This window comes from Passer montanus, unplaced genomic scaffold (genome assembly GCF_014805655.1).
Source record: "Passer montanus isolate IOZ18808 unplaced genomic scaffold, ASM1480565v1 scaffold2, whole genome shotgun sequence".
Lineage (NCBI taxonomy): Eukaryota > Metazoa > Chordata > Aves > Passeriformes > Passeridae > Passer > Passer montanus.
In genome coordinates this window covers 10,150,825-10,176,646 of record NW_024366591.1, presented here as the reverse complement: position 1 = coordinate 10,176,646, position 25,822 = coordinate 10,150,825, and the positions used below count along the sequence as shown (strand labels likewise).

Here is a 25,822-nt window from a genome sequence, read left to right as displayed (position 1 = left end):
TAACATCAGAGTATACTCTGGGAAACAGTCTCAGCTCCAAAGAAAAGTCACTCTGCTATTTGTTTCAATGTTACAGCATCAATTCACACCAGGAAAGAATGAGTCTTCATTTCTGCCCTGCAGTAGTTTCAAGAAAGCAATTACCTTCTAACCATCTTTTTCTGTACCAATGCTCATGTAGCATGTTGGAGGCAGAGATCAAAGTAAGTAGCAATTATGATGTAATCATGATGCTAAGCAGAATTGGGGAAGTGAGAAAGGGGAGAGAGGGCGAGAGCTGCATAGTGCCACAATCTACCCCAAGTCAGATGTACCTCATAACTTGAAAGAGGGGATTACACCCACCTTCTTTCCCCTCTTCTCTGTAAATCAACCCCTTGATGCAGCACAGACCAGGACATTTTCTAAACCATTACCAGCTGTATAACTAAATTAAAAATTAAAAGTTTCCTGTAGCACTTGTTAAAAAAAAAAATTAAAGTCCTTGTAAAGCCCTTCTCACAAAGTTATTAGTAGCTGGCAAGCAGAGAAACAAAGAACAGTGAAAAAATAAATCCTCCACATTTTCTTACTCTTGTAACTGGTGTAGAATATGCTTTGTGCCAGCAAAACTAATAGTAATAGTGTAATGGAGCAATAGAAAATCAGAGCATCAGCTATAAAGATTATTGTTCATATGAGATTATTGTTAACATGTATACTTCATAGTTGCCTGCCATGATGAGTTTAGCAAACTTCCGTGATCCTGCAACATTGCAACGTTCACCAATATTAACGAAGTTGGTGTATGGCCCAATCCTGAATGGCTCCAGACCTTAAAAAGATATTTTTGAACATATTTGTTAAAACAGAAAAGAAAAAACTGCATAAGAAAGACAAAATCTCTTTTCTGAACTGTAAAATAAAAGTCTCTCTCTCTCTGCGAATAGTGATTTTTCAGTACATTAGTGCTCTAACGAGTAACTAGCAAAGCAATGCAACGAAACAGCTGCCAATACATACACCAAATCTTTCTGCTCTTCCTCAATGACAATCAATAATTTACCTGACCCACAAAAAATAACAACCAACTTTTCCGATAAGCTATGACATCTGTGTGTATGTCCTCAACTTTCAACTATTTTACCTCATGCATGACACCCTGAGAGAAGCAACAGCCCACTGAATTGACTGACCAACAAGGGCAGCTCATAACCACATACCCCAGTTTAGAGAAACAAGGCCAGTTGTGCCCTTGGGTAGCAGGCAATGCAGAGGCAAACTCTACAGCAGAACCAAATGAGCTAAGGCATGACATCACAGGCCAACCATGATATATTTTATTTATGCTAAACTGATCTGACCTGAGGTTAAAATGCCAGACTGAAAAGATGGTACTGTTTTACTCAGATACACGGCTCAAAGGCTTAAAAGAATGTCTAAAGTGTGGAACATACAGATCTAGACTTGTTAAAACAAAACATGTTCTAGACCTGAATTTATTGCTAGAACAGATGTACCTCATAACAGAGTCTCAGCATCTGAGGTGAGACAGGGCAGCACCCACACAGCTGGAGTACAAGGATCTCATCCCAGCTCTGCCAATAACTGTAGCCAAATTACCTGGTCTCTCTGTGTTTGTCCCTCCCCGTTGTAAAGTGAAGACAAATATACTCATTCACTATTTCAACACATATGAGACTTGCAGAGGAAATACGCTGGCTTGATTATGTTATATAAGACAGCAGCAAAAATGTTCTACTACTCCTTTAGACAAAACAGTAAGACTTAGATGTGGTTACATATCCATAAGCTTGCTGGAGTCAGGTAGAACCAGACATTCACCTGAACAATTCATCAGCATTGTTCTGATCAGCAGAAAACAGACAATAAATTTATAAGGAAACTTGCATTGGTCATGAAACTAAACTGTTACACACTTTACCTGACAGCAGCATGTATCCTTGAGAGAGAGAAGGTGGAACACGAGGCTTACAGAATTTCACAGCTTCGGCAATTTTTCTGAGTTACAGAAATAAGAGAGTTTTCAATTAAAATTAAATTACTCCAGACAAGACTCAAACAGCATATATACTAGACATATAGCTACATTTCCAATTTAGCCCTGTAGAGACAAGACTAATTATGTAGTTTCACTTTGTGAGGCCAAAGGCAAAAACATACTTCCAGAAGATTCTAACATAGCTATTTGCAGGCAATATAAAATGCTGAAGGTTTTTAAAGTACAGAATGAGATACAGTGGGACACTTGAAGGATTTCAGAATCAGTGCTCAACCACACTGACTCTTACCATATTAATGACTTGGTGACCTGAGCAACTGCTAATGACTGAAATACCAAAACCAACCAACCAAAAAAAAGCCCAAAAAACCGCAAGCAAACAAAACAAACAAAAACAAACCCAAACAAACAAAACCCTGAACACAAAAAAAACCCAAAAACCAAACAATCACCCCCCACAAAAAAAAACAAAACCAAAAAACCCAAGGGACAAATGTTGCTCTGTACTGGGACACATTTCTCAGATGCCAGGATGACTCATGCTGGTCACATTCATTTTCTCTCCACACTAGTCAGGACTGACACACACTGTCCTCTACATGTTTACATGTCACCTCTTCCCAGTTTACATCAGGGTAAAAATTAATCACAACAGCCCTTTCTTTTTCGAGTTTAAGTAAAAAAGGAGGCCTTCCCACTGACCTTCTTGCAGTGACAAAGACATTAAATGCTCCTTCTGACTAGCCAGGACCAGCACCAGCTGTACAGCATTCACAGAACTTCTGTTTAGGAATTTCCCCAACACACACACATCCCTTCCTTCCATCTACCATCAAAGGAAACCTTAAGTTTCACCTTGTGGCTAAGATTGCAAAAAAAGAGAAAGAAGATACAGCACAATAAAAGAAAGAATGAGAAGTCTATTCTATTCATCAATAGAGAGGGAGAAGAATTCCAGAACAATTTTAGATGACAAAACCAAAGAGGTTTAATCCTTGTCTGAACCACACCTCAGCTCATTCTTTGTGATATGAACGGTTGTTCTCACTTCATATATTGCTGCTATTGGCATTCAAGTGATCCACCTTTTCAAGAAACTCTAAGACAAGCCATGGAATATTGTGCCAGAGAAGCAGCACATAAATTTACTTTGCAGTCCAGAGCTGTAGCACATAAGTACCTGATATGTGCTGGTGTGGTACCACAGCAACCTCCAACTATGTTGACCAAACCATCCAGAGCAAAATCCTGTAAGAGGAAGGAACATTTTGTTCAGTTATTAAAGCTATGTTATATATACATTTATTTATTTGTTTTTCTCCATATGTGAAGCAATTCAGAGAGCTCAGAAGAAAAACACTAAATTAAAAAAACAATTTGCACTATATTGTCTCTTTAGGATTTGTTTTGAGATTGGATTCCCAAGGCTAACCAGCAATTTCAACAGGCAATTTCAAGAGACTACATTTGAAACTGGCCTATTTTATACTGTGCTCTTGCTGACACACTGCAGCTTCAGACACACACTTCTGTCCTGCACAGATCCAGTGGCATGGGGAAGGACACTGCACTGGTACACCCCCAACATCAGCAGTTCCTGTACACACAACTCTGTAAAACTGTGCCAAGTTCATAAACACCACTGAGCTTTTTGAACAATTCCCAAATATAACAGTAAGAACACAGGAGTGCAATGAATAACATCCACAGATCAAGCAGCAGGAAACCTTAGCTTAGTACATAAAAGTAATTAAGGTTTTCAGTTTCCTAAGTAGTTTTCCTAGTGTGATACTTCAAATCACTATCATTGAGCAAATTGTCTATAAACAATCCAAATGACATCCAGAGCTATCTGAAGGAAAAAAAAATCCAACCCCAATATTGTAACAAGTATGTACAGGATACAAGCAGAATTCTTGTCTACTAGTACATTAGATGTGACTTAATCAGAAGAAGTATTTTATACCTTTATATGCTTGGCAGTCACTTCTGGAGTTTCATCATAACCACCAAAAGTATTGGGAAGACCTTAAAACATAATTTTTTTTTAGTATTACAATCTTTTTCAAGTCCAAAAGAACAGAACTAAATTCCATAAAAGGCACATTTAAAACATCTACAACTGTATGAGGACTAAAATGCCTCATCACCCTTGCAATCACTACTCAGCAGATTATTAATTATGCAAGAAAGCTTTCTGCATTCACTGTCACAGAACTAACAGTTAATTTCAGTAGTTTAAAATATTCCTCCTCTCTTTTTAATAGTAAAAGCAATCATCTTTGTAAGCTACTTTATTACTGCTAACAAGATGGAACAGGTTAGCTACATTTCATGTGCCTGTAAGCTTAGGAACATGGGCACCAACACACCTGCGTTGGGGTAACAGATGATGTAGGCGGTTGTACATTTTCCAATTGTTTCAATGAATGGACGCATTTCAACTGCCCCTAAAGCACAATTTAAGCCAATACTGGAAAATAAATTTTAAAAAATTATGTTGAAGTAAAAACACCTTTTATACACAGAACAGATGAATGTTAGTGCTGGCAACTGCTAACTCCCACAATCATCTAAAACAAAACCAACCTGATCTCCAATTTCTTTAATCATCATCATCAATACAGCATGACTGTGCAAAAGGAGAACCCTCAGATGGAAGAAAAGCACGAGAGGGAAGGGGGCTGGGCTGAATTTGACTGGGAACAATAAATCAAGATTTCATTTCAAAATCCAGGAGGAAAGTGGCAGCATTTTGACAGCAACTGCAGCAACACGACGGCTCTGTGTTTTCTAGGTAAGAGAGAGAACAAGTGGAATGAGAATGGCAGATGGGAAAAGACAGAAAAGGAGTCTTGTGCTACAGGAAAAGGTATGAAAAAAGGCTGAAAAGGCAAGACCTGCTTCAAGCTGCTAACTCATAATTTCCTTTACAAATTATACATAAATTCTGTCATCTTTGGCAGAGAGCAAGTGCTTCCCCCAAGAAGCCTCATGGCAGCACTAGGCTTGGGCAACTGAATCTGATACATCTTACTAACCAAGACAGCACTACAGCAGAAGAATTTTTCCATTAAAAATAAGTTTCTAAACAATTTTACCAGTATATGAGATATAATAATAGTTTATTTCATTCAATGACAGATACATAAATGAGATTTGCACTTAAAATATCTCCATTTGTATTAAATACAGAAATTTCTTTTGCAGAAAGTATGTAAGATATCTTTCACATATTTCCTTATCTTTCTGCACCATTCTAGAAACCCCCATGTGAGCACTGCAGAACTCAAAAGGTGTTCATAGAGCTGCTGGAAGAGGAAGCCGTAAAAAAGCTTTCTCCTTTCCTGGAATAACAGTCTCAGAGAGAATGCAAGCTAACCCACTGAAACAGGAATGCATGACAGCCCCATCTCCCACCTGACTGAGCTCCACAGCCAGCTGAGCTAATTAAGTGCTTGTATGCACACTTAGTTTCACAGAGGTCAAAAGCAGAAAAGCCCTGCAAAGGACTGGGAGCCTAAAATGGTTTTTGACTTTTCTCCTGCTTCCAAGGAGTAGGCAGGGCATTGGTAACTCCATAAGTAGTAGAAATTGCAATCAGATTTACTTGTTGAACAGCATGAAAAATTGTTCAAATCTGAGGGGCTCACGGCAACATCCAAACCAAGGATCTTGAATATCACAGTCACAGATGAAGACCAAATAACACACAAACCCTTTCTCCCAATAACTTAGGGATGAGACAGTAAGCGTTTGGTTGTTTTTTTGATTTGGTTTGTATGTTTTTTTTAAACAGCAACCTCTACCTTCAAAGTGCTTTCTCTAATACATCTTATACTAGCCAGAAAATTTTGAAAATAACCTTTTTTTCCTCACTTCAAGATTTGATGTTTACATATCTTTAAATCCATCATACAGATTCCCTGGGTATAAAAAGCAAGCCCAAGGAATACACAATTCATTACAGCAATGAGATTCTGGAATTCATTTCAAAGTATGGGCTCCCCCACACTCAAGATTTTCAAAGCAAAACAAGTCCAGAACAGTTAGCAAGACTGCCCTTATCAAATGCAGACCAATGCAGTGTATTTCCCACTCTTAAATCACTCAGTTTACTAGCTTCCAGCTCATACTCCCCACACTCCAAACTGCCTGAATTATTACCCATTACAGGGGTTGCTGACAAGTATATTCACAAGCATGACACAATCCAAGCATTACTTGTCTCAGAACTGCATGTCTCAGTACTAAAGACATGCACATTCAGTCAGAAACAAAAAGTAGTTTCTGTGGCCAGTATCATCTCCTCACAGCATGCAACATCATGCAAGAAAACATTTGAGAAAAGCAAACTGTTAACCATGCCTTAAAAGCCAGCAGCCTTGAGCCAAATAGCTGACATTCTGTCACTGCTACCCTAGTGTAATAACCATCACTCACCCATCTTAAACATCATCCCCTCTCTTGCTCATTTCTCCCCAGCAGTCATACATAAACTCCTGTGAAAGATAAGGCTGCAGATGACCTTTGGGACCAGAACAAAATCCACATTATGGCCCAAAACTCAGTGTATGTCTTCTTAATGCTGCCACAGTAGAAACAATCATAGGATCTGAAACAACACATCTGAGCATCTTTCATGGCAAGCAGCTTGACACGTATCTTTCAGCACTTATTAAGTATAGTTCATGAGTTTCTCAGCTACCACTTCCCTCATCCAGACACAAAGCACACACTTGTAAGGGTGAGGTCCAAACCAAACTGAGTTAAGGATGACATATCACCCTTATCAAGCCATACACAACCCAAACAGAAACACATGAACATGTGTAACACGATTCCTAGGATTAATCAGCTTTTTCACAACGCTAAAGCCACTCTGCACCAATTTGGCCACAGAAACAACATTAAACACAATCTGTTCCAACTACTAAAACCCTTCTGCTACAGTGCTGTATAGTAGCCTTTTCACAAATGAGAAACAGGCCCTAAACACTGAGACCCATAAGACAGCTTTTATGAAATATGCTTTAATAAATTCTTGATTTCTGCTCCAGTGCCCTTCTCTCTTTTTCAGAAGCAAGAAAGTTAGAGCAAAATTATCTGAGACAGACTCATGCCAAACATGGATCACGAGGCCGTGATGCTGAGAGAAGAAGTCAACTACCACCCTGTTCCAAGAGGCTCCATATGTTACTTCTGGAACACCGTCTGGTCTGGGAAAGTGGAGCCTCAAGGGCAGTCAGGAAAACTGTGAATGCAGTCTTCTGCTTCTGCTTCTGATGGAATCTGCATCACTGAGATGACAGATTGCGTGGTTTAGCTGAAATTTTGTTGTAAAAACAAACAATGGCTCATCATAATGTGCATGGTGTGCACTACTAACAGTGAACTAAGTGCTTTCAATTAGAATATTCTAAGAAAAAAACATCTATTCCTGGTGTAAGCTTTTGTGTGAAGAGAACTAACCTGAGAGTGAAAAAAGGCAAAGAGGGAAGAGAAGACAAGGAGGTAGAACAGGGTAAGGAAACACAGAAGAATAGATAACCAAGGGAAGGTACTTAAATGCACAGGCAAAACCTTGCAAAATGACCAAATCTGACACATTATCCATTTGCACAGATCTTAACCTCATATTTATTTGAACTTTTCTGCCTGGAGAGAAAAGAATTAAAGTAAATGGAGGCATCAGGAGCTCTCAAAACAACCACGCAGATCCTTGAGAAATCACTCAGGGCACATTATTTTAAGAATTTAGTAAAAAGAACACTGCAAGAGTATTTTATGCTTTGTTCTTTCAAGACACCCTAAAACACTCTCAGATGGCACTGCTTCCCTCTAAGAGATACAAGTCCTGCCTGTACCAGGGACTGGCTCCTTGAACGGCCCAAGACAGTAGGAGATGGCAAAGTACAGTTTCAGATTTTGACCTAATTGTGATTTCAGCCCCAGAATATTTAAAGCAATTAATTAAAACTTCAGCTTTCTTTCGAAACATAGTTTCTGTTGAGGGAATGATAAAAAACCACGTTAGCAATGCACATGATTACATATGATTACAATTTGTATAGATTCCATTTAGCTGCAAGCAAGCGTTAAAATACAAAAGAATCTCAATGTACAAATAATTAACTAAGAGAATGAATGATACATTTCCTTACCAAAGTGGCTTACTGTGGGAAACACTAATGACAAATGCCTCTCCTGTCTGGCCAGAGAGGGTACGCCCACTCTTATCCACAATAGTTCCAGAAACCTAAATATCAATTGAACACAGAGAAAGGAGAATTAAATGCACAACGGAATGGAAAATTAAAATGGATGAACTTCTATAACTCAGAGAGACCTGTGCTCCACTCAAAGTGATGAGGCACAACTCAAATGGAAAAATTAAACTCTTTTCACCATGTAAATGTTTAAATATTTTTCTAGGAGAAAGAAGACTGGTTAAAGGTTTTTGTCTTTCCTTCTATCCCCTCTCTGAGTCAAGGGGTTAAGTTAGAAATGTAGTTAGCAAAGATCATACACTGTGATTAGAGCTTAACAAGAAAATTAATCAATACCAGGTGAGGATAACTGAAACAAGGCTGGGAATGACAGATGATATATTAAGTATTGTAAGAGTGCACGAGCCATAAATACCACTGACTTCTAAGACTGAGAGGAGGTTTGGACTGTGACCAGCAAACCAAGGAGCCTTGCCAACCTGACAGAGGTGAAGAGTTTACCATGAGGAAGACATCTTACTTCCTCCCCAGAATCCCACCGACCCAATTAAAGAGGACAATTGCACAGCTGTAATGGATATTCAGCAGATTATAACACAAAGCGGGCAGGTAATGATTATCTATTTACGCATCCTTAGAAACCGCTCGGATATGTAAAACCTTTCTGTATAAATAGAGAGCAGGAGCCTCCAGCTCCTCGTGCATGTCTTTGGAAAAGATTCCACATGAATCCGGAGCTGTATAAAGTTGGAGAGTCGTTCTGTCTATGCTTTACCTCCTCAGGGGGGAAGAAAGAAAACAAAAGAAAATAAAAGGGAGAAAACTACTCTGAACCATCCAGCAGCCAGGTAGCATGTGTACCATGGTATCATTCTGATTACAGCCTCTGAACCAAACCACAGGGTTTTTTTGTTTAGGCAGCTCTCAGTAGTCACCTTCTCCTCACATCCCCATTTAAGTTATTTCAGGTCTCAGGAATGCTATTAAGTTTGATGGTGGTTGGTGGGAGAGGTGAGTCTGACCTTAACAAGTTACTCCTTTCGCCACAAGGGAATATCAAATGTTGCAACTTAGTAGTGGAAGTATAAGTTTTAACCTGCATAATCACACTTCTTCAGCAGTAAGCAGAAAGATGTGCAAATAATATCTTGACCCCAACTAACAATGAAGTCAAGAATTTGGGAGGCATCTGGATGAGCCAGGAAAGGCTACTCAGATGTCCTGGTTCTGGCCAGGATAAGGTTAATTCTTGCAGAAGCCAAGAGGGGACATGGCTAGGACCACAGAGGTTATACCACATCATTGCCAGGACCACAGAGGTTATATCACATCATTGCCAGGTATGGGAGAACTGTGACTCTCCAGGGAGAAGGACTTCCTTCCAGCAGGACAGACCGGTGGGGTAACACCAGTTCTGAGCCAAATCTCCAAATCTCCCATTCTGAGCTGGAGATTTGGGAGACGCCAGTCCCAAGCCAGAGGGAGCAGTCAGGGTGGCGTGGCTGCAGTCAGGTTGAGCTCCATGGTGAGCATCTTCGCATGTGAGTCACTCACTCTTTTATACACTTTTGTTATTGATATTGTTGCTGTTACTGTTCATTTTCTTATTGCTGTTTCCAGTAAACTGTTTGTAGCTCAACCCCTGATCTTTGTCCTTCAGGCTTCCAATTCTCCTCTCCCCCCTGCCACAGGGAAAGTGAGAGGGGAAGAAAATGGAGGAGCAAAAAATGCGGTGCATGATTTGGAGAATCTCAGTGATGGCACTGATTTGCAGAGTACCATTCCTACACCACAACACCAGGTCTAAAAGCTTTTTGTTCCAGAAGATGGAATGGGTTTAGAAGACTCCATGTGAAAGTAAATCCACAATTTACTCCAAAGCATGCTTTCATATGGATGCCACTTCCCGCCTTCAAAGTACTCAGTCAAGAAAGGTGATCAGTGGAATCTCAGAAAGCTGTGCTAAGGGTTGTAACTTCTCAGCATAACTGAACAGGGAACAAAGAATAAGGAACCAGGCTCAAGGACCACTCTGTTCAGGGCAATGAAGGCAAAAAGCCAACTCAGAAAACTTCCTGTGCTAACTGGCCAAGTACAAAGTTGTGAACACAGAAGTTCTACACAATGACACCTCCAAACCAGTCTTTACTGTTCTAGAAGCTAAACTAAGTAACAAAAGAGACTTTTATGAATGCAATTTCCAAGATCACTAGCAGTGAAGCAAAACATCAGAAACTACAAAGAAAAAAATGGAAAAGGCAGAGAACATCACTAGGCTATCACACAATCCCTGACGTCTGCACTTTGAATGCTGTGTTCCATTGTCATTCTACTCTGACTTGAGGAAGTAGAAAACAAAAATGGGCACAATAATCTATGAACCAAATAGAACAGCTAAATAGAAGTAGACTAATCAGGCAGAAAAAAAGATGACTAAAGGAGGCTCTCACAAAGGACTACAAATGCCATGACTATGCAAAGAGAATATAGAACAGCTGCTCATGATCATTCTCAAGAGATAAATGGCAAGACACAATAGAAGTTATCAGGTGGACGGGCCAGAAGTAAGTAAACTTTCAAACCAGCACATTCATAAACTGTGAAAGTTACTGGCAGATTATTTTGTAGATGCCTGGGTTCCACATAGGTTTGAACACAGATGCAAGGAAGGAGTAAATGCATTCAACAAAAGCCTACAAAGAGACACCAACTGCAAATCAGAAAGCCTGGACTGCAAACTGTAGAAAACTTGAAGAATACATTGGAACTTTGAAAACAATCTTATTCATTTTCTGTACTTCTTCCAATGCATTCGTGAGCAGGAACTATCAGGAAAAAGACTAAGACAGATTTTTCTGACTTCAAATGGCCACTCATTCTACTTGAAAATATGTCAGGATTGGCATAATTTCCTCCTTGTAGCATTGATTCCCATTGCCCTCAAGACAGCAAGCCTGAAAAAAAACCATGATTAGACTTTTTCTTGTGGAAATACACAGAATGAATACACACTGGAATAAAGTCATTCCTTAGACTATGGTGTGATCTGCTGAACAGAGCTATCCAAGGCTGATTTGACAAAACTGTAAGAGGTTTTACTTTCACAATCATGTGGAAGAAAGTACATTTCCAATAAACTCATTTCCTTCACTTCAAAGCATTTAATCAACTGCCATCTCAGCTAGTTCACAAATGAAGCTTAAGGATATAAAAAATATTGAAATATACTTACAAATATGGGTCGGGAAGCATACTCTTCCTCAAACAACATCTGGAGTGCAAAAAGAGCTGCCTACAGAAGAATATGTTGCAAAACATTAATGATGCTTTGAGAGTTCTTCAGATTGTTAATTTATTTTTGTTTCTATGGGTTTGATGCCCTTTTTATTTATTTATTTATTCTATGGCTGTTTATGCAACTTGCTAGCTCATACTGCCTGCCAGAACTTACTACACTCAGGAAGTCTTACCCTTACCCCCAGCATCTTCCAGATGTTCCAAAACAGGTTTTGGTATCATGTAGAAAGGAAGTATCACAGCGCAACAAAACAGGACCAAGACTACTCTGAAACCCAAATCACATCAGCACGTGGTTCTCCCCCATATCTGCAGTACAATCCCCACCCCAAATATGGCTGTATGTAACTCTTCCCAGTACACATTCACTGCCCTTGAGTCTGTTTAAGACATGTAGTTTCCAAAGGGTTCCAACCACCACAAATTTTTACAGTAAGAACTGCAAGTGACTCCTTTGAAGGTCCTGAAAATGTCCTCCCTCCTCAGGGTAAGAAAGTCACCCGTGAACATGCCCTTAGCATTTTGTGAAGCCTATAGGCTCCTAGCCAAACCTCCATGATGACTGGTCAGATCTGCAAAAGCCAAGTGATGTCACTGCACACGTTATTCAGCCTGTGGCAAAAATCTAAAGAAACACTGTGTACACATCCAGCCAGACTTTTCCACATAAAATCACAAGACAGTTTTAAGCACTCTAACAACTCCACCCCCTGCTGCACTGAGCAGTTATTAGATACAGAAAATCCACATAAAATCACAAGACAGTTTTAAGCACTCTAACAACTCCACCCCCTGCACTGAGCAGTTATTAGATACAGAAAGAGGTGCTAAAATCCCATGAATTGTGGCATATTTCAACACTTTATTCCTTTTAGTTTACCCTTCCAATCTATTCCAAATTGCTCTTTCTTAAAACTGATGGCAGAGTTCCCCCCCAAAAGACACCTTTTAACAGAACTGCCTTACAAGCCTTCCCACACCTGAAACCAGATTCACTGGACATTCCCTCTCTAGTGGGCATCACAAGCATCCCTTGGACAGACATGCTTAGAGGTAAAAATACAATCACAAGTATTTGGAGATGTTGAGCAATACAGTAGAGCTTCTGGGAATAAGAGGACAGCTGGCACAGGCAGCCAGAAATATACAAATGGCACATATTAAGAGAAACCTTCTGGAAAAGGCTGATTAAACACCATCTCCTCACATTCTACCCACTTGCTATCAACTGAAGAGCCTTTTCATGTATTTAGTAAAAAGTAGCTGGTAGCTCAAAGAATGGATCTTGAATTTCCTGGGGTAGTACACCAAATACTTACATTAGTGTGAGGGGGTTTTTCCCAGAAATCTCACCTTAGCATTGGCGGTGTCAAATATGGTTTCCACCAGTAAGATGTCAACTCCTCCATCCAAAAGTCCTTTGGCTTGTTCTGTATAGGCTTCAACTAGTTCATCAAAAGCTGTAAAACAGGAATGATGTTAACTTCATCTGGAGAAAAATCTTTCAAAACTACTGCCTAAGACAAATAACTTGATGGTTATAAATACTTACTTATGTTCCTGTAATCTGGTCTCTCCACAGATGGTGACACAGAGAGCGTCCTGTTTGTTGGACCCATGGCTCCAGCAACGTATCTCTTAATTCCTAGACCAAGACACAGGAGGGGAAAAAGACCCTAAACTGTTTACTCTGGCTTTACAATGACAGTCAATGTAAAATACCTCTGAGGACACCAAGACATGCATATCATTCAATGATGAAGAACTATAAAACAGGAAATTCTTGTCTCAAATCTAGAGTTCAGTCAGCACAGGATCATCCAGCACAGCTGACTTTTTTATTTCAATCCAACAGGATGCTCAATGTATACTCACAGGACAGAATAACATTTCTGAAAAGGTCAGATATCTCAATTAATTTTTCTTCTAAGAATCATTTCTCTCTAACACAAGAAACTTCATTTAATTACTCTAAATGCACAGCATAGAACTGTCCTGTTTTTTTCACTACATAAGCCTATTTGAATATTCTGGCATGAGTCATAAAAGCCTCACTTTTTAAAAGCACATTCCAAATCTTACTTTTTTATTGCATACTATGAATCACATCAGTAAGGTGCTATCTGAACAGCAGCAACACTGTTAGCCTGAAATACAGTTTGATTGTAGAATACAAGCAGAAATTAGTCTTGAAAGACAGCATTGTCTACAGCAGTGTAAAGGAGCTCTAACCCTTCTCACATAATGCCTGGAAGGCATCTGTAGAAATTAAATGAAAATACTAAGATGATTCCATTAGTTGCTGTATAAAGTTAAACCACTAGTCAAACACTAGGATTAATTGATAATCCACATTTATCTACAATCAGCAATCCTAGTTCTGGAGTACAAAGACTTGTGCTGTACCAACCTAAGGAACTTCTAACAGTCCCTGCTGAATTTATTTTCTCTAAAACACATCTGAAGATGTGTATCACCTGCAGTCTACACCAGGCAGGCACAGGACAGGTGTGCTGAACACCTTAAGGACCAGATCCTTCAAACATAATGAAATTAGTGTGATATAAATAGAGATATGAAATTGCTGTTACCGTGCATAACTTGCAAACACGCACAGCATCATTTTATGTCCCCATAATGTAAACCATCAAGTTATCCTCTAGTTAGCAATATTTCAAAGATTGCAGCATTGTAAAAACTACAAACAAGTAAGAAGTTAAAATAATACTAACCTGTCTGAGCAGTTACAGTGTCTGCTGCTTTTCTGGCCACCTGTGCAGAGACTCTGTTTAATCGATATGCCTGGAACAATTACAGAAAATTACAGAGCAAGCTTTAGTCCAGTCCAGGGTAACTCATCCTCAAAGAAACACAACATGTGCATTGAGCAGCTTGAAGTACACTCCAAAGGTTCCAAGTCACACAAGTACGTATCAGCACTACCAAGAGGCTTCAAAAGGAACAGCTCAATACATCTCAGCAACAGAGGTACATGGCAGGCTCATCCTGCAAGTGCCCCAGCCTACAGCTGCTAATCATAAAATTTCATTCTTTAAGGTAGTAAATAAATCCTGCTGAGATCAACAGAAGCTGAAGGACAGGACTTTGATGACAAAATTAGCCTACTCTGATGTCCACTTTTTATTCAAGTAGCATATTTCCAAGTATTTACTTTTACATATTTCCCCAAATTCTCAAAGCAATATATAACAAAGAACAGGCACAATAAATGCAAACCAGAAAGGACTTCTACATACACCAGCACAAACAACACATAAGAAATATCCAGGAAAAAAGCAGTTCCATTGTGGCATTGGTAAGTTGGAAGGACTGAAGCAAAACATCCCTGTTCACAGAACTGAGAGATCCTGTGAATGCTCAAACAAAATCTAGGACTAATTACTATTGCCTGCATCTCTGCCAACAAGAAGCACACTAGGTTTGTGACATAGCAAGTGCCAATTGTCCACAGCAGCAGAAAGGAGCTACAATCCCATCACATGGCTCAAGATGCAGCATGCAGCCAAGAAGCACAACACCAATGAATCCTGGGACTAAGCTAATCTTGGCTGCAAGCACATAATTAGTATTTAATGTGTACATAGTTTAGCATTCTTACCAAATGCTCAAGGCCATAGTCAGCCTGTGCAACCCGGGTGCTGCTGAAAGTGTTGGTTTCAATGATGTCAGCACCTGACAGCAAGTATTCCTGCAAGACATGAAAGAAACAAAGCCTGAGGTGTGGAATGCAAGTAACCCAACTACTTTGACTCATCCAGTTGACAAAAAATCACAAATCATTTCCCAATTCAAAGCTGATCAAACTCTAAAGGCTATATTCAAAAGCACAGGGCAAAAGAAGTGGAAGTGTTCCATGTAAGCAATTTTCAGAATTTCCGTGTCAGCCACACTTTCTATTAACAAGTAACATTTATAGAGTCACCTCTGCCATTGGAGCACATTCTAGATTTCTGCACAGGGATACAGTCAGACACAGTCCAATCACCTTCAGCAAGCAAGGGCTGCTGTGGGCAGTCGCAGAAAAGGCCCAAATTAAACAACAACAGAGAAGATTAGAAAATTAAAATGTTTTGAAGAGATTTGTACAGCACAAGAGCAAAAGCTTAGGAGAATTATATTTTGTGCAGATCTCATTTAAAGTTTAACCAATGAGGGAGATTTGCAAAACATTTAAGACTTCGGCTGCATTTTGGCTGTCTAATTCCCACCAAAGCAAACTGAAATCAATACAAACTTAATATTTTTGCGGATTCTAGCCTGTATTTATATAACCTCTATCAGTTGCCCTTCTCCCTAACTCATCTTTTTGAACCCTTTGAACCCTGGCATGATCATATTCAAGGAAATTAAAACACTTGAAGTGCTAGTTAATCAAAAATACTGATGCCACTATTAAACATAAACCTCTCAGATTTTCCTACAAGAAGCAGGTGAACCGATTGAGTTCAACAGTGCAAATAAAAGTCTTGATCCAAATGACAGCTGAAAATAAATTTGTTTTAAAACATGCTTTGCTGCAAACAAATATGCTTTCCCTGAACTCGTCTTGAAAACAAATAAAATATCTACAAATAGAAATATGAAAATATACAAGCTCTTACATATCAATCAACAACATATTAATTTTCTGACAATTGTCTAAACATATTAAATGTATAAAAGCCCTACAACTTTCCTGTCTACAACTACAGAAGGCAATAACATACTCAAAGCAGGAAGTTAATTTTTTTCCTTTGAAATACATCACATCTCTAACCTTTGAATCTGACTTTGCCAGCAAGGCACAGTTAAGATTTACTTTTTAAGTTACTGATATCTAACTTACTAGGTCACTAACAAAAAAAACAAAAAAAAAAAAAAACAACCCACAAAAACAAACTAAACAAATATTTCTTTGTAGAAATATTTTCATCTATTATTGCAAGTTCCTTCTGTCCAGTTCTCAGAAGAAATAACCCCTGGTAGCTCTAAAATATGAAGTCACCACCCATTGCTCAGAAAGCCTCTGACCAAATAGTTGCTGCAGGGATGGAGACAACAAAAGACAGGGTTTTTTTACACTCCTCCTAAAGCAGCTGTTACTGGCCATTACAGAGATAACAGCAGGTTATTTGGTTTGAATCAGTACATATATTCTCAAATCACATCACTATTGCTCTGCTAAACTTCCAAATTCAACTGTTATAACAGCTTACCTTATTAAAACCACAAACTATTATAAATTCCAAGATTCATGAGCACTATTGCTTAGTTGAACTTAATCTACAAATACTTCCTTCTGAAATTTTTATAGGTCAAAGACTGATTCCTTCCAGCTCATCACTCTTAAAATCCAAAGAACAGCAGTTAAAACATAATTAAAAAATACAGATTACCTTCCAAGTTTAACCAACATAAGCCAAGTATGATTCTCATCAATAAAATACAGATTTTGTCAATAAATAATTGGAAAAGCCCAGAACATGTGAGGCTTCAACTGAGTAACAAATAGCTGTAACACCATTCAAGCATTCCAATTATTACAGTAAGACCTATGAATACCTGCAGCTCAATAAATAGCCTTAGGAAGTTATTTTTTAAAGTCTAATTGAAGACAGGAAAACAATGAAATCTGTTTGCAAATTCCTAATCATCAGCAGATTGGACTGTTTTATTCTCTGGGCCACACATTAATATTCTAGGGAAAAACAAGACTGTGGAAGCACATACACTCATTAGGAAGCTCACATACTCATTAACTACACAGGCCTGCTTCAGGCTGCCACATTTAACAGCCCTTTAATACACAATTATAGAAACACATCTAGAATTCAGATATGTCCTACTTAGATGTATTTCAAGTGCTAGCTGAGAACAAAAAGAGAAAATAAAAATGAAATAAAACAGAATCTACAATTAATAGAAATACATCAGGGACGTAAGTCAAAAAGGGATTTAAAAATAGCACTTTCTGGGTGACATCAGAAACCAAGATAAAAATGCTGTGCTCACACAACCAGAACAGTCAAATCTGCTCATTCTTTTTCACATGGCTACATAGCTCTCTCTTCCCTATCCCCAAAAGACAGTGGAGAGCCAGGAGCCTGTGGTATGGAAAAGGGGAATGCAGAGGCCAAGTTCTCCCTCTTTCTCTTGTCAAGAGACAGAAACCAGAACCACCTACCTTGTGTATGTCACAGATTATATCAGGCTGAGTTATACTCAGAAGGTCATTATTGCCTTTCAAAGGCCTGGAATGATCTTTAAATTCATGCCCTCGGAAATCCTCTTCTGTCAGCGCATGCTGCTGGATCATGGTCCCCATGCCCCCATCCAAAACCATTATCCGCTCCTGCAGGATAGATTCAATTTCATCTTCCACTCTCGTCTGGGGATCTGCTGGAAAAAGATAAACCCAATATTTAAGTCGTTCTGAAATTCCCTATCTATACACATGGCCAACCTGAGCTCTTCCCATTCAAGAATACAGTAACTAATCCTCTACCAAAATCAGACAGTAACTGGTTTACTTCACCTGCAGTTCCAATCACCTGATGTAAGGTAACAGCTGCATCTACCTGAATACAATTAGGATCAATTGGTCCTTTACCTAAGGACAGTCACCCACACAGTCAACCACAGAAAAAATTAACACAAGTTCACAAGGGCAAACATGAAAATCTTTACATAAACTAGTTTCCAAAACTGAAAAGTGTGACAATTTCCACCCCAGCAATGTCTGAACAGCAATGCAGAGCTGCCTCTTGGTACCAGACACCACACTATAAGTGGTACACAAGCACAAAGCACTTCATTAAAAAAACCAAAAAGCAAATACCCACATCTACTCTAATTGCCTCTTCTCTCTAAGAGAAAATAAACTGAGAAATAAACTGAGCAAACAAAAATAATTTTTCAACTGAGTCCTAATTTCCCTTAGGATTACAGTAGTAAATGACAACTTGACAAACACCAAGATATGCCAACAGATAATATCAGGCTTTACTTTCTTTTGTACAAAAGTAACAAGATACTCTTTTCCTCCACAGTAATGCCAGAGGAAAACAGATCAGGCAAATCACATGGCTGATTATAAGATATTGAGCAGGGTAGATCTAACTATGACTGAAACAAAATACTGTAGACATTTCAGCACTATCATTAAAAATGAAGATGCAGTACTGCTTGAAGATCCCAAACACAGCCCATCCCAAACATTAATAAAAAGCTTAATCTGAGACATTAAGAAAACAAACAAAAAACAAACAAAAAACCCCCAAAAAACAGGGGGGGGAAAAAAAAACAAAAAGAAAACAAAAAAAAACCACAAAAACCACATAAAACCTCCAAGACCACAGCAAAAGTAATTCCACTTTTCCCCTTTAGAACATACACAGAATCATTTCAGAACACAAACACACATACAGCATCACAGAGTGGGTCAGCTTGGAAGGCACCACAAGGGGTCATCCGTCCCAACCTCCCTGATCAGGCAGGGTCATCCTGGAGCACATGGCACAGGATTAAGACCAGGCAGTTCTTAAATATCTTCAGTGAGGAAGACTCCACCACGTCTCTGGACAACCTGTTCCAGTGCTTGTTCACCCTAACAATGAAGAAGTTCTTCTTCATATTCAGGTAGAACTTCCTGTGCATCAGTTTCTGCCTGTTGCCTCTTCTCCTGTTAGCAAGTACCTTTGAGAAGTGCGTCCCAACCTCCCTGATCAGGCAGGGTCATCCTGGAGCACATGGCACAGGATTAAGACCAGGCAGTTCTTAAATATCTCCAGTGAGGAAGACTCCACCACGTCTCTGGACAACCTGTTCCAGTGCTTGTTCACCCTAACAATGAAGAAGTTCTTCTTCATATTCAGGTAGAACTTCCTGTGCATCAGTTTCTGCCTGTTGCCTCTTCTCCTGTTAGCAAGTACCTTTGAGAAGTGCTTGGATTCATCCTTCTGGTATCCCCCTTTTGGATACTTACAGGCATTGATAAGACTGTACATATAGCAAAATAATCAACCAACCTCTTTACCAAGAATCCAAACCACAGGAGTAGTACCCCACGGATGTTTCACAAACATGTGAATGATGTGCTATTCCTCATCTGTTTTGTTCATTCAGCTTCATCTTACTCTTAAAAACTTGTTTTGCATCTAGGTTATGAACTACCATAAAAAGCCCTTGTAAAAAAATGAATGATTTCCAAGGCACAAAAACATCCTCATGTCTCATTACAACTTAACTTACTACTACACACAATGGTACTTAAAAATCACTGGCAACTGCTAAGTGATTTGACTTTTTTCCTTCTCCATTTGTGCAATGTATCTTCTGTTTTGACATCAGTACTGTTAAAAAAGCAAAGTGCTGGAGGGAAGCTGAGGCCATGAGGAAAGCATTGCAAGGTTACATTTATACTAACACTCTGGAAAAACAGCTCTAAATCAGAAGTAGGCTCAGCATGAAGATAAGTCAAAGAAAATGTACTCTCTAACAAGTATGAAGCATTTGAAGGCAGATTAAAACACCAAAAAGCAAGCTACCCTTGCTTCAAGTTGAAAGTTTTAACACCACACAGGCAGGCTCAGCAGGTTCTTACATAAGAGCTTAAATCTACTCACGTTAAACCATCAAATTATTCATGAAAATAAAATCAATCCTGGAGCTAAAGGCTTTTAGAAGCAAGACATGAAAAACTGTATCTGAAAGTAGGTCTGCAGTGCAGACTCCTAATGGAGTGTAACTCACGTGCTTCCAAGAGTCACAGCCCAGTGAGACACACAGGCACTGAAGCTCACTGGTGCTTTAATGAGCCTCCTAAGCCAAATCCTTGGCCCTGAGAGCTGCATCCCAGACAGCTGAGACAGGCTATTGGAATCCTCCCAGAACCACTCCTGCTTTCCATAGGCTTTAACCTAAGTGCTTCCCAACTATCTCCTCATCCACACTGGGAAACAAAGATTTACCCTTTGGTTGTAATCCTGCACCTCACCTGGTCCATCTTGCTTTCTCTACTGCTTGCCTCACCGAACAGAAGCAATGAACAGTCTATGGTTTTCTGCTCATAGAAGCACAGATCCTGCCTCTTTAATGCAAGAGCCTTACTCTGAAGTTTTCAAAATCTGTGCTTCTTCAGCAGCATCTCAAAAAGCTGCAGGAAATAGGGTGGGAATCTTGAGGGTGGCCATCAGTGCTTTACAGAGGGATCCAACAGCTCCAAGCCCACCAAAACCAATTTACCTGTCCTGGCTATGGATAACAACTGACTCTTCTTCCAGTAGGAGCATGCACTACTTGAAGTCGTGCCTTGGCACATTGATGGTTCAACTTCAAGTTGAAAACAAAGTCTGAAGACAGGTCCAAAACACTCCAGAAATCAAAGAAGATTGATTCAAAAAGCCATGCTAGGAAGTGCTGAACTCTTTCCTTGGAACAAAAGTAGGGAGGAAGCCGAGAGTCAGTTCTACTAACAAGTACCATAATCTTAATTCAGAATTCAGCTCAAGCAATTCCCCTCTCCAGCACAAACCGGGTGTGACAGAATATTACAGAATAAAAGAAAAAAATGTTTGGACAAATTCCTAAGCAGGGAAAAATCAGGTCAGCTTTTTCTTTTTTGTTGTTTTTGCTTTCATACCCTGCTCTCACCACTGCTCAGCCAGGAGCTGATGAAAATTTTGTTTAATAAAGGTTACTGGTGAGCTTTGGGAAATGGATATCCTTTTCCATTCAGAAGTGTCCAGGCTATGCTTCTGTAGCCATAACAGAAATAGAAGGAAACCAGCAGTGGTAACAGGACCCAGGACCAATTACCTTGATTTTACACTCTACTGAAACTTAAAACATAAGAGCCCATTACCACAGAGTGCTGTAGGGCTGGAACTAGTTTAGAAGACCAAACCAAATGAACAACAATTACAGCACTGGCCTAAAAGTCAATGGGACATAGAATGCAACCTCACTTCCCCAAGATAAACACTCTGTCTTGAAATAATACGAACAAGGGAATTATTTGTCTGTAACAGAGAAATTATCTGAGTTACAAGAACTTCTACTCCTTGTAGAGTAGCTGTTCACCCCTACAGTTATTCACTAACAATTATAAACTTCCCCAAACTATAACCTTTCATTTTTGCAATGTCAGCAACTAAACAGTCAGGGAATAAGGCAAGATGATGTTCCTTCATCTCCTTATCCCAATCCAATCACATACGGACCACTTGTGCAAAATTGAAGGGATGTGTGTTTTCCACAAGAAACAGGACTTCAAAGATTGCAATTTGGTCTAAACCAAACTTTTGTGATGCCTGCAATGATTCTCAAAAGGTATTGTTTTTTATTACTGATGCACTTCCATTACAAATTTATTTTTAGTATAAAATAGTCTGGTAAAGAAGTACTTGGAAGGGAATAAAAGATTACAAGTTGTTTCCAAAGCTTTTCTAAAGGAGCAAGCCAACTGTGACAGTATTAAAGTGTTTTGATCACATTAATGTGCCAGAACACGAGCAGAGAAACTACACAGAGAGAGAAGCACTTATTACAGGACCCGCTGTTTCCTAGCCTGACCAGCTCCTCTCTTCACTGGAAACAGGGCCTCTCCATATTTGCCCATCTTAATTCAATAAATCAGCATTCCCTGCAACAGCTCCAAGCACACGTCTCCCCATCATTCAAAAAATTACTGTGCAGCATGCAGAATTTACAGTATTAATACCTAGAAAGGATGCTCTTGCCATCAGCCTGCCTGCCACAGACAGCTCGTGATAACCTAGCATTATTTGATACTCAATCAATTAAATTGTCTTCAACAGGCAACAATAAGAGCTCCATGAACTGTAGCAACAGATGTTACACAGGTCCTCTGCAACAGTGGGCAGCAGCACCATTGGTATGTTATTTTTTACCCAGCCTATCCAAACAGGGAAGAATTGGATCTTACCACTTCACCTTGTGCACTTATGTGCACCTTGCTAATATTTCCATGTTGGCAGCTGTCTTATGAACCATTCAGTTCTTACACAACAGACAGACAAGATACTTACGTACCCAATGCATTTACAAAGTTAGCTTGAGAGGCAAACAACCACTACAAAAGTCACTGAAATTTCAGAATAGCAGTGTCCTGTTAGCTGTGCCCACTGTCTCTAGCTAAACATGCAAATCCCAGGTTTAGAAAGCTCCCTGTGTCAGAACCACAACTGTTCATCTTCTGATGTTAAACTGTACACAAAAGACATTCATTATAGGCAGGACACACCAGGAAACAGCCCTACATGGCCTCACTTTGTGGGACACCCTGCCCGTCAAAGGCGAGTGAGAAACACTGCACTCAGCTTCTCCATAACCCACTGCTGAACCCAGATCCTTTGCCTCACTGCCAGAGGGACACACCACCACCTATTGCCTCGTGCCTGCTCCCTGGGGCTCCACAAATACCCCGGTCACACAATTTGTGCTTCTGGCTATGCAGAACTCTCCCACTGCCACTGCTTCTCAAGCTGCTGCCACAACACCTTCACACTTTCCATTTTGGCCAAACCCATTCGGACCTGCAGCAGGGCAGTCGCTAGCACACAGCTTGACCCCAAGTGGCACGGAAGAAAGGGCAGGGCAGGGCAGAGCAGGGCAGGTCACTTCAACATCCTCTTTACCAGAGGAACCTGGAGAAACCTCAGGCCTCAGAAGCTGGCTCTGGAGTCGGTGCGGAGCAGGACTGCAGGCCTGTTTTCACATGCTGAGGGATACAAGCCCAAGCTGAAGCACAAGCTCAGCACCATGCACTCCCTGACAAGTACTATTATAGATGGATAGTGAGATTACTGCCTCTCGCAATTAAGGGATAACTAGTGTGTAATATTAAGAAAAGCTTTAGTGATGTATAGTTATGTTATTGTAGTTTAGATGTCCTCTGTTCTCTCCATAATTCCCTTTGCCCACCGTATTGTTACCATCAGACAGCCTGGGTTGTCCAGGACTGGTAAAGGGAAGGCGTGCACATCCATGGGGCAGTTGGGAATGGACAAGCTTGTTGTTTAGGGGGTGCGGCATGGCAACACCTGATCCCAAATCAAGTTACAAGAAAGCAGTCTCCACCGGTAAATGGCAAAGAAGAGCTGAGGGACAGACTTTGGGAGGGGCCAGGGCTGGCTGATGCAAGCCCCAGGGGTATTAAACACTGAGATGATGAATTGGCCACGTGGTATCCGCGAGACCTTTCCCAGCGCTGCGAATTTTTCCTTATATAGTCATTTTGTTGTACTTTTGTAAAGGTTTAATAAACCTTTTTAAATTTTCAAAGTAGCAGCTGTTTCTCACAAGTATTAAAAGTGGAACTGCTTGTGATCTCTGCTGGCCGCAGGACCAGTGGAAGCCGCCACTGACAGACCAGTCCATTTTAGAAAAACCAACGCCAAGTAGCAGCTGTAATTTTACTTATCCTCCCTATCCAACCACTTCTGTTTAACCCGTGCAATGGCGCTTTTGACTCAGAGCCCCGAGCATCCGCAGCACACCCAGCCCCTCCCACCGCGCCACTCTCCCGGCAGAACTGCGCCGCCGGACGGGTCGGTGCGGGTACCCTGGGGGTCCTTCCCAGCCCCTCCCTGGCAGCATGCGGCTGCTCCAAGGGGCCGGCACCAAAAAGTGCAGTCACCACTCACTCACTTGGCGCTTTTGACTCAGAGCCCCGAGCATCCGCAGCACACCCAGCCCCTCCCACCGCGCCACTCTCCCGGCAGAACTGCGCCGCCGGACGGGTCGGTGCGGGTACCCTGGGGGTCCTTCCCAGCCCCTCCCTGGCAGCATGCGGCTGCTCCAAGGGGCCGGCACCAAAAAAGTGCACTCACCGCTCACTCACACTCACTCACTCACTCACTTACTCACTCACTCACTCACTCACTCACTCACTCACTCACTCACGATACGCCACAACGCCGCTTCTGCAAAAAAGTTACACGAGGTGCGTAAGTGCCACCCCCGCCTGCAGCAAGCCGCGGGCACCTCCAGGGAATGTGCGGGGAGGGCGCGGCCGCCGCCCCTCACAGCCCGCCCGCCGACCCCGCCCCGGTCCCCCCGCGCCCCCGGCGCTCGCGGCCGTTACCCGTCGGCCCCGCGGGAGCCATCGCTGCCGAGACGTCACCGCCCGCCGCCCCGGGCCCGCGCGCTGCCCGTGACGTGCGAGCTCCGCCCCGAGCGCGGGCCGGCGTGAGGGGAGCGGCAGCCGTCTGTCCGTCACAGACAGACGGACAGACAGACGCACAAACAGACCCAGACCTTCGAACTAACTCACCTAACGTTAAATGCCCTGGGGGGAGGGATGATTTTGGAGCCAGGCGGAGTTCAATAAAATTGAATTGTTTCTCATCGCGGGCCGCGGATGTGGTGTAGGGGGATGATTCTTATAAAATCAAGTGACAAATGTGCTGCAATTAGAGACAAATGAGGAGGCAAGTAAATATGCCTTAGGGAAGCTGGAAGTTGGACGTGCCAGTGATGTATGGATGCACGTTACTGTCATGTAAACCTGGAAGCAAGATTAGACTAAAGGAATCAAATTTAAATCACAGTTTGCTTAACAGATGAAAAAAATGTGACATATTTTGACACAAGAGTTTCGCTTCCAGTGGTGCATCCTTTCAACTGCTTATGTGAGGACTCGCCTTCTAAAAGAAAGAAATATCCACAGAAGAACGCTGCAATCACCACGCTGTGTGTAGAACGTGCTGCCAAGAGTTGGAGTAGCTCCAAGGAATAACCAGTCCTCTCATTTCATATTAGTAATTCAAGTGCCAATAACAAGCATAGGGAGCTTTGTCATCTAAACAGGTTCAGTGGTGAAAATGTGAAAAGAAGGAAGCCTGTGAAATGGAAACGAAATATTCACTCTTGAATTTTCTTTTGAGGCACAGGAACAGTGATTACAAATTCCTTTGAGTCCAGTGTGATGTAGGAACTTTCATAATAATGACTGTCACTTTGGTCAATAGTAAATCAAGTATATATATTTTTTAAAAATAGTCTTATATTTAGATAACATATATATCTTATCCATTTTCAGAATAAATGCTGGCAGCCCACAAATCAACTAGGTAATAGTCCAACTTGAGTTGTGGGAGGCCATGCTCCAGTTGTGAATGACAGGAAATGTTGGAGAGCAGACCTTACCTGTCAGCAAACCACTGCAGTGGTCAGCCTGAGCTCCTAGTGCAAAAATGTGTCCCAAAATTCCAGTGTAAGATGTGATTGTCGGGAAACCCATACTCTTAAAAAACCTAACAACAGAAGTGGA

General features: G+C 40.8%; 1 protein-coding gene across 5 annotated transcripts in view; it reads right to left on the bottom strand.

Annotated features, from left to right (window-relative positions):
- MTR (5-methyltetrahydrofolate-homocysteine methyltransferase) overlaps window positions 1–24,726 on the bottom strand; it is a 51,796-nt gene extending 27,070 nt beyond the window's left edge. The window contains exons 1-13 of one of the 5 annotated variants that reach the window (XM_039707076.1): window positions 24,635–24,726; window positions 17,714–17,925; window positions 15,149–15,238; window positions 14,262–14,331; window positions 13,082–13,174; window positions 12,883–12,989; window positions 11,465–11,524; window positions 8,167–8,261; window positions 4,375–4,475; window positions 3,969–4,030; window positions 3,183–3,250; window positions 1,925–2,001; window positions 702–814 (exon numbers count right to left, since the gene is read on the bottom strand). In XM_039707076.1, the coding sequence (XP_039563010.1) occupies window positions 702–814; window positions 1,925–2,001; window positions 3,183–3,250; window positions 3,969–4,030; window positions 4,375–4,475; window positions 8,167–8,261; window positions 11,465–11,524; window positions 12,883–12,989; window positions 13,082–13,174; window positions 14,262–14,331; window positions 15,149–15,238; window positions 17,714–17,925; window positions 24,635–24,656 (1,170 nt within the window). In that variant the 5' untranslated portion in view covers window positions 24,657–24,726. Of the gene's footprint in view, window positions 1–345; window positions 679–701; window positions 815–1,924; window positions 2,002–3,182; window positions 3,251–3,968; window positions 4,031–4,374; window positions 4,476–4,591; window positions 4,694–8,166; window positions 8,262–11,464; window positions 11,525–12,882; window positions 12,990–13,081; window positions 13,175–14,261; window positions 14,332–15,148; window positions 15,239–17,713; window positions 17,929–24,634 lie in introns of those variants that run through there. The other 4 variants (XM_039707075.1, XM_039707079.1, XM_039707077.1 and 1 more) reach the window with 4 other exon arrangements.
- Window positions 24,727–25,822: the final 1,096 nt, after the last annotated feature.